The sequence below is a fragment of the Lactuca virosa genome, chromosome 2 (genome assembly GCF_052849685.1).
Source record: "Lactuca virosa cultivar CGN04683 chromosome 2, Lactuca_virosa_CGN04683_v6, whole genome shotgun sequence".
Lineage (NCBI taxonomy): Eukaryota > Viridiplantae > Streptophyta > Magnoliopsida > Asterales > Asteraceae > Lactuca > Lactuca virosa.
This window is the reverse complement of record NC_136427.1, coordinates 119,382,028-119,392,104: the sequence shown is the minus strand read 5'-3', so window position 1 is coordinate 119,392,104 and position 10,077 is coordinate 119,382,028. Positions and strand designations below refer to the sequence as shown.

At 42.5% G+C, this 10,077-nt stretch overlaps 1 protein-coding gene across 1 annotated transcript; it reads left to right on the top strand.

Moving 5' to 3' along the window:
- The first annotated feature begins 6,324 nt into the window (after positions 1–6,324).
- LOC145157702 (uncharacterized) lies at positions 6,325–6,855 on the top strand. The gene has a single exon (XM_079076704.1). It carries the CDS (start codon positions 6,325–6,327, stop codon positions 6,853–6,855), a length of 531 nt encoding a protein of 176 aa, XP_078932830.1.
- The last annotated feature ends 3,222 nt before the right edge of the window (positions 6,856–10,077 follow it).

Sequence of the window (10,077 nt, the reverse complement as noted above, 5' to 3'; positions counted from 1 at the left end):
AAAAATACCACTCCACCATCTTCACCTACTTATAATATCCCAAACATTACACCCACATAAACTTCAACCACTACTCACACCATGGGAGATAACCATGGAGGGAATCCACCTCCAAACCCACCACCCGCGCAAACTCTCCGTCAATGGTCGAGGCAAGAGGTTACTCAACAACCTCTTTACATCACATATCTGGCAGCCACAAATCTTGAACTTAAATCCGGACTCATCCACCTACTCCCTACCTTTAGAGGTTTGGAAAATGAAGATCCTCACAAGTTCCTCACCGAGTTCCATGTTGTATGTGTGGGCATGAAACCACACAATGTCACGTAGGATCAAATCATGCTTAGGGCATTCCCCTTCGCAGTGCAAGATGCAGCCAAAGATTAGCTTTATGACCTCCCACCGGGGACGGTAACTACTTGGGTAGATCTTGCGAGGTTGTTTTGGATAAATACTTCCCAGAGATAAAAGCTTCAACCCTACGGAGGGAAATCATTGGAATTAAGCAACATAAGAGAGAAGCTTTTCACACATATTGGGAGAGATTCAAGAAAATTTGTGCCCGCTGTCCTAAGCACGGAATTACCGAGTACCAATGGAAAGAAGGCTTCTTAATGCTTCAAGTGGCGAATCTTTACCCGACAAGACTCCAACCGAAATCTGCAACCTAATCAAGAACATGGCTGAAGATTCTAAACATTCAATCCATGATGAAGAATGGTACACGGATGCACCCCGATGTGTAAAAGAGGTCCAAACTCCTCAAATTGAAGCTCAATTGTCCGAGCTTACGAAAGTGGTTATGATGCTAGCCAAAGACAAAGGTGTGCAGCCCACACCCCACCCGTGCGGTATTTGCACTCAAGTGGGGCATCCAACCGATATGTGCCCACAACTTCAAGACGAGGATTATGCGGAAGCAAATGCTTTAGGAGGATATTCCGGGTCAAACCAAAGGGAATTTGAACACTCACGAAATGACCAAAGATGGAACAACAATCAAGGTTGGGGAGGAAATCAACAGGGAAATTATCAACCAAGTCAACCACATCAATACCAACAAAGACCACCATTTCCTCAAAATCAACAAAGACCACCTTTTCAACCTCAAAATTTCCAGCCAAGGCATCCACCACAACCACCTCCACAAGCGGGTTCATCAAGCATGTCACTAGAAGATATTATTAAAATCCTTGCCATTAGCACTCAAAGCTTCCAACAAGAAACGAAAGCAAGCATAAAAAGCTTGGAGCAACAAGTTTTACAACTTGCTCAGTCGTGAGTAAGATGGAATCACAAGGCAAGCTACCATCTCAAACCGAGAAGAACCCGAAACACAATGCATGTGCCATTACCTTAAGAGGTGGGAAAAGCTATGAAGGTCCAAGGATGTTGGATGAAGAAGAGGAAGAGAAAGAGATTGAGGTGGAAGAAGCTGTCAAAGAAGAGGAAAGGAAAAATACTTCAAAGTCAAAGAAGCCAATAGAGACCGAAGTGAAAGTCACACCAGCTCCATTTCCTTCAAGGCTAACAAGTACAAAGAGAGAACGGGAAGATGACGAAATCATGGCAATGTTCCGAAAAGTTGAAATCAATATCCCTATTTTAGATGCCATTACACAGATTCCTAGATATGCTAAGTTTCTTAAGGAACTTTGCACATCTAAGAAAAAGCTTAAAGGAAATCAAACTGTGAATGTTGGGGAAAACGTTTCGGCCGTGTTACAAAAACGGCTACCAAAAAAATGCAACGATCCGGGTGTATTCACGGTTCCTTGTAAAATGGGTAACCTTTTTGTGCCACGTGTCATGCTAGATCTTGGAGCATCAATAAATATCTTACCCTATTCAAGTTATAAAACAATGGGAATTGGACCTTTATCAAAAACCGGAGTTATCATTCAACTTGCCGACCGGTCTTTGGTACACCCAAAAGGTGTATTGGAGGACGTGTTAGTGCAAGTCAATGAACTTGTATTTCTCGCTGATTTTTATGTTTTGGATATGGGTGATGACAACACCCCACAATCGAGCTCCATCCTTTTGGGGAGACCCTTCATGAGTACCGCAAAAACAAAAATAGACGTAGCAAATGGTACTTTGTCTATGGAGTTCGATGGTGAGGTGATCAACTTTAATATCTTTGAAACTATGCGTTATCCTAGTGATATTCATTCTTTAAACTTCATAGATGTTATTGATTCATGTACTAATGATTGTTTTGAGTTGTCAAGCCAAGATGTGCTAACCACCATCTTGAGCAAGCATTTTGATGAGACATGGATCAAGAATCTGGCTGATAAGTACACTTTGGAGGATGAGTTGATTGAAGCAATCAACTCCTTGGAAAAAGCACAACCTATGAGAGTTGAACCACCCCGCATGAAGCTCAAAAATTCCAATCCGAAACTCCTTCCATCCATAGTACACCCACCGAGTCTTGATTTGAAGACTCTTCCCGACCATTTCAAGTATGCCTATCTTGGAGAGGAAGAGACATTACTGGTGATAATTTCAACCAAGCTAGCAAAAGAAGAAGAAAAAGAGTTGGTTGGAATTTTGAAAAAGTACAAGGAGGCTATTGGTTGGACCATTGCGGACATAAAGGGGTTGAGTCCATCATTAAGCATGCATAAAATATTGATGGAAGAGGACTTTAAGCCAACCCGTGAAGCCCAAAGGAGATTGAATCCACCTATGATGGAGGTGGTTAAAAAGGAGATCATGAAGCTCTTGAATGCAGGTGTAATCTATCCCATTTCTGATAGTAAGTGGGTAAGTCCCGTGCAAGTTGTCCCGAAAAAAGCCGGAGTCACCGTTGTCAAAAACTCCGAAGGGGAATTGGTACCCACCCGTGTGTAGAGATGGGCACAAAAACCGGATTGGGCTCTAGGATCCGATCCGATCCGAAAACCGGATTTGGTCAAAATCGGTTTTGACCGAACCGGATCGGATTAAACCGGCCACCGGATCGAAACCGGATTGCGTATTCGGACAACATTTCGGATTGACCCTCGGATTGAGAACCGGATTCGGTTCAAACCGGATCCGAAACCGGATCCGATCCGGTTTTTTTTTTACCGTTGAAATTTCGGAAATTTGAATTTTTTTTTTTTTTTTATAGCCGTTGGAAAGGGGAAAAAACGGCTAGTTTGACTTTTCTTGACTTTTTTGCCCTTCCAAACACATATAAATACAACCTATTTGCTCAATTTACATTTTACACACATTTCTACTACTTTCTACTTCTACTTTATACTTTTATTTTCATAATCTTCCAAGAAATGAGCTCCCGAAATTCTACCGCGGCTCAAGAGTCGGATGCAACGGTGGTTAAAATCTTACCAACCACTCGGAGTAAAGATGTTTGGGAACATTACGATTTGTGTTTGTTGTCGAACGGGAAAGAAAAAGCAAGGTGCAAGCAATGCGGGATGTTTTTGGGAAAAGATGGCAATAGTACGTTGAGGAGTCATACAACAAAAACGTGTCCGGTTGTAAAAGGTCAAGGCGATCCGGATCAACCAAATATTACTCCCGACTCTACTAGTGGTGCATCGGGTAGTGGTGGGGGTCGAACGGATTTTCATATCGACCTCTATAACTACCTTTTGGAGGAACAAAACAAAAGAGCACGCACATTAACCCCTAGTAGCGAACTTGGAATTTATATGGGGTCAAATTTTTTAAAATTCATGAGTGCACCACAATTTAAAAATTTGGATCTTTTGGCTTGGTGGAGAGAAAAGGAAGCACAATTTCCTATTCTCTCCGTCATGGCCCGCGATTTACTAACCGTCCAAGCTTCCACGGTAGCTTCGGAATCCGCTTTTTCTTTTAGTGGTAGAGTTTTATCAAAGTTGAGGACGAATCTTACCCCGGTTGCAGTAGAGGTTTGCGTTTGCGTGAAGGATTACTTGGATTCGGTGGAACGTATACAACACTTGGCATCACTAGAAGGCCCACTACCACAAAATGTTGAACCGGAGATCATGGATGAAGAATATGCACAAGGCTTATCAACACCTCCGGAAGACGAAGACGATGACGATGAAGACGAAGACGAAGATGAAGAATATGGTATTGATGACACCCCTACTTATTTGCGTGGCGGTTAAAGAATATTTTAGTGAAGGCGACACGAAGTGGAAGACCACAAAAACTATTTCTATTTGGCTAAACGTTATAACGCCACTTTATTATTATTATTATTAGTTAACTAGTTTAAAAACTCTTTCTAATTCGACGTTTGATGTATGTTTTAACAATTTTAATGAACCTATGTTGCATTTTGTGTTATATATGAGGTCCAAAAAATGTTTTTTTTTTTAAAAAAAAAAAAAAAAAAAAAACCAAATTCGGATCGGATTTCGGATCGGATTGTAACCGGATCGGATTAAACCGATTCGGATTGGGGCCTCGGAAAACCGGTCAAATCCCTTTTCCATTCATCGATCAGATGTTAGAACGATTGGCCGGGAAATCTGACTATTGATGCCTTGATGGTTTTTCTGGTTTTCACCAAATTTCGGTTGCCCCGGAAGACCAAGAGAAAACCACATTCACATGTCCTTTTCGGCACCTTTGTGTATAGACGCATGCCCTTCGGCTTGTGCAATGCACCCGCGACCTTCCAAAGATGTATGGTGAGCATATTTTCAAAATATATTGAAAATATCATAGAGGTTTTCATGGACGATTTTACTATTTATGGAAATTCTTTTGATGAATGTTTGCAAAATCTCACCAAAATCTTACAAAGGTACATTGACACGAACTTAGTCCTTAATTATGAAAAATGTCATTTTATGGTTGACAAGGGCTTGATACTTGGACATGTCGTGTCACAAAAAGGTTTAGAAGTTGACAAGGCCAAAATTGATGTTATTAAGAGCTTACCTTACCCGACAAATGTTCGGGAAGTGCGTTCTTTTCTTGGTCATGCAGGTTTCTATCGGAGGTTCATCAAGGATTTTTCCAAAATCATGGTGCCGATGTGTCAACTTTTACAAAAGGAGGCCGATTTTGAGTTTGGTGATGCATGTAAAAGTGAATTTGATCGTTTGAAGGATTTGTTGACATCCGCCCCCATCATCCAACTGCCAAATTGGGATCTCCCATTCGAGATCATGTGCGATGCTAGCAACACGGCGGTTGGGGCAGTTTTGGGACAAAAGGTGGACCGAGCTCACCATGTCATCTACTATGCATCCAAGACTCTGGATAATGCACAAGCCAACTACACGACAACTGAAAAGGAGTTGCTAGCCATTGTCTTCGCATTAGAGAAGTTCCGACAGTACCTCCTTGGGACCAAAGTGATTATCTATTCAGACCATGCAGCCTTGAAGCACTTACTACTCAAGAAAGATTCAAAGCCGAGGTTAATACGGTGGATGTTGCTGCTGCAAGAGTTCGATATAGAAATCAAAGATAAAAGTGGGAAAGAAAACTTGGTCGCGGATCATCTCAGCTGTATTGTGCCACTCGAAGACACAACACCAATCCGTGACACATTCCCAGATGAGCATTTATTCATAGCCAAAGAAGCACCATGGTATGCAGATATCGTCAACTACTTGGTCACGAATCAATTTCCCCCAGATTCCACACGTTGGCAAAAAGATAAAATCAAAAAGGAAGCCAAGCAATACGTATGGGATGAGCCTTACCTTTGGAAGTATTATGCAGACCAAATGATCCGAAGGTGTGTTGAGCAACAAGAGGTACAATCCATCCTTAATTTTTGTCATTCATATGCTTGTGGAGGTCACTTTGCACCCTAAAGGATAGCTAGAAAAGTCTTAGATAGCAGATTCTTTTGGCCTACCATTTTTCACGATTCTTATGTGTTTTGTGCACATTGTGATAAATGCCAAAGATCCGGGTCCTTAAGCTCTAGGAATCAAATGCCCCTTACCCCCATTTTAGTATGTGAGATCTTTGATGTATGGGGTATTGACTTTATGGCACCATTTCCGCCCTTTTTTGGTTGTTCATATATCTTGTTGGCAGTGGACTATGTGTCCAAATGGGTGGAGGCCAAAGCCACCCGTACTAATGATTCCAAAGTTGTGGTGGATTTTCTTAAAGCACAGATTTTCTCCCGGTTTGGCACTCCAAAGGCTCTAATAAGTGACCCTGGTACTCACTTTTGTAACCGGATGCTTGAAGCTGTCCTGAAGAAGTATGGCGTGACTCATAAAGTCTCAACAGCCTATCACCCCCCAAACCAATGGGCAAGCGGAGGTCTCCAATAGGCAAATCAAAAGCATTTTAGAGAAAACAGTCAATCCAAATCTCAAAGATTGGAGCATAAGGATGGATGATGCCTTATGGGCATACCGTACTACTTTCAAAACACCCATTGGTTTGTCCCCATATAGGCTGGTATTTGGAAAAGCATGTCACCTCTCGGTTGAGCTCGAGCACAAAGCTTTTTGGGCCATAAATAAATTCAACTTGAATGAAGATGAGGTGGTATACAAAATGAAGCTAGACATCCAAGAGCTAGAGGAGATCCGAAATGATGCGTATGAAAGTAACATGATCTACAAAGAAAAGACAAAGGCGTATCATGACAAAATGATCTCCTGGAAGACTTTTGCACAAGGACAAAAAGTGCTTCTTTATCACTCGAGGTTCAAGTTGATTTTAGGGAAATTAAGATCAAGATGGGTCGGTCCTTTCGTAGTCACAAAGGTATTCGACCATGGTGCGGTGGAAATCACAAGCCAACAAACTGGAAAAACATTCAAAGTCAATGGTCACAGATTGAAGCCGTTTTACAAAGGATTCGAGGTGAAGAATGATGAGATAGAAGTTGTTGGGAACCCCACGTACCAAGACTGAAGCATATTCGGGGGCAAAGTCAAGCCAACGACTTAAAACAAGGGCAACTTACCGGGAGGCAACCCGGGGGTATTTCTGTCTTTTTCTTTAAAAACAACTTCCATTTCTTTGAGTTTTTGGTTTAATGTTCCAAATGCATTTAAACATGATTTAAAATCACCAAACGGACCTCAGGATGCAAAAACATTCTGTTTGAATGAGAGCGGATTTTTGGGTTCAAAAAAAAAAGAGGAGTGGCAAACAGAGCCGTACACGGCCCGTGTTCATTTTTGCCTTATATTGGACATGGGTCGTGTTCAATCGATGAAATTTTTTTTCGCAATCAGAGGGGTACACGGCCCGTGTTCATTTTGCCTTATACTGAACACGGGTCGTGTTCAGCATTTCTCAGGAACTTTGACCGTAACACGGGCCGTGTCGATTTGGCATGTGGGAACACGGGCCGTGTTCGCGCAACAGACCTGGTGGTTTTTAATGCTAAAAATCGGGTTTTTGCCCCATTCTTCCTCACACTCATTCCAAAACAGCCCCTCTCCCCCAAGAAAACCCCAAGGTCCGATTTTCATCAAAAATCCTTGATTCTTCATGATTTTGGCTTAAATCTTCAAAAAGGTTTGATTTTCATCTTCCCCACTTCATCTCCTACATCTAATACACCATCTTCTTGCACTTTCATGGTGGATTTGGGGGTTTTGACAAACCCTAGGTCTGAAAACTTCTTAGAATTTTGGTGTTTTTGTGCTTAATACTTCATGTAGGCAAGCTTGGGGAGGTTGAAGAAGGTCTTTCTCACCAACAACAACACATTTCCACTAACGATTCGATACATTCTTTCCTATTCTTCACTTGTGGAATTTGTGTTCTTAAGGTCAAATTGCATGTATCTGTGGTCATTTTGAACTTGACAATAACTTGGAAATCATTCAAAACTGAGTTTCCCGTGAATTTTTGGTGGCCAAACTTCAGTTGACTGGACCCGTCAACAGTTGACTTTTTGACCCGTTGATCGGTTGACTTTTCATCTTTGCCCCAGATTTTGCATATGGAAGGTGAACGTTCTAAACGACCGAGGCACACTAAGGCGCCGGCCCGTCGTCGTAGAACCCCATCACCGCCGCCTAGGTCCCCATCACCCCCGCCTCAATCTTCACCCAATCTGGCACATCGTGGTGTGGTTTGTCTTGGCCCTATTCAAGTTGCCAAACTTGAGGCCTTTCTCCATCGCGCGCATACTACCCAACAATTTGCGCATGTGTCATCTCTCCGCGAGTTGCACATCTACAGCCAAGTCCACACCTTGTTCCAGAACATTGGATGGCAAGGGTTGTTAAGGGTCCACGAGCTCAGCTATAAAGTTCCAACAGCCGAGTTCTTGTCTTCAGTCTATTTGGACCATGGTGTCCTCAATTTCCGACTAATGAACCAAGATCATGCCCTATCCCTAGACCAAATCAATGTCATTGTTGGGGCCCCAACAGAAAACACTTTTGGCCCCAACGACTCGATTCCAGGATACAGTGATCTTATGTGGTGGACCGACCTTACTCATCTACACCCGTATGTCTCAAGTTCTGCTAAGGCCTCATCTATCATCCATCATGTGATGAAAGCGGTCCATCAGATTCTTGCTTTGCTCGTCGCCCCTAGAGAAGAGCGAAGCACCATTAGTGCTCTTGAGCTCAAAATACTCTATGTTATGACCCACGCAGACGATAATCTCATTCCTCGCTATGGCTCATTCCTTTGTAACAAAATCACCCGCCTCAGCACATCACGGTCCGGCAAAATATCTTGTGGTGGCATTGTTAGTTTATTTGCCAAAAGTGCTCCAGTCCGGGCTCCATATCCCGGAATTCACCAACCTCTGCCCGGTGAGACCTACCTTACCACGGGAGTTCTTGAGTCTATGAGAATGTTTCCGGCGGAGGACGGGAACCATAATTGGACCGTGGGTCAAAACCACGATCCAAGGCTCCTCATCACCCCCAAGAACCGGGACATCCTTGCCCTCAGGCGTCCTAACAACTTCACCGACTGGCAAATCACGCCATATCTCTTCCCCGACTCCTTCTCTGAAGAGGAAGATGAGGAAGATTGAGAAAATGATAAGATTGGCGGGGCGGCACCACAAAATTCTCCTCCCATGGGTGGTGATAGCTCATCCCATCATGTTGGACACCCATCCTATCACCATCAATATATGGATCAATTCCAATCGATCCATACCCAACTCAACACTTACAATCAATATCTCGAGAGCCTGACTCAAAGTTTTTCTTCTTTCACCACTCAATACACTCGGGATCAAGAGCGCCAGCGTAAACATGAAGATGACTTTTGGGCTTGGACTCGAAACTTCGAGTATTAACCTTATCCTCCTCCTCCTCCGCAATAGGTTGTTCCGCCCTCTCCAAGCATCGGGGACGATGCTTATCTTTAAGCTTGGGAAGGGGTAGAGTTGTACACTAGGTTCATTCATGCATTTAGGTTCATTCATGCATTTAGGTTCATTCATGCAAAAAAAAAATTCTTTTGCCCCTGCATTTTAAAATATAAAACCCAAAAATATTTTTCCTTTTTGCTCTAGTTTCAAGCTTTTTGCATCGTTTCAAAAAAAATTTGTACGAGATGATGACATTCTTTACATACAATAGCTCCATGAAGTGGGAAATCGAGAACTCAAATGAAAAAAAAAATACTGAGGCGACAGGATAGTTACCGGAAGTGTAGAATCAGTTGTCATAACTAGGGGACCGAAACACCGTAACTCGAGACCCCAACTTAGATAATAATAAAAAATGGCATACTGAAACGTTTTGTGGGCGGTAATAACAGCTTTAGGATGATTTGCTTCTGAATGTTTAAAAAGAATTTTTATCGACAACTCTGGACCCACAGAACACGGACCTATTTGTTGACACGCGTTACCCTCGCAGTAACATAGAGCTTAAGTATCAGATCCACACAGTCAAGAAAGAAGGAAGGGTACAACTGTCATATCCAGTACCCAAATCAGAATTTCAAGTGCCAAAACGAATAAATTATCAGAAATTCAAAAGTTGGTTGAAGCATTCAAGCTCAAAATGAAGATACAAATCCAAGTTCAATCAAAAATAAAAAGCCGCCTCAAAGTCAAATCTGGCGAATGAAGAACTATGTGATATGATACTTGTGGCTCTCGAAAAAGTGAAAGCATAGGAGCTGGGCCCCTTCGGGTGGGCT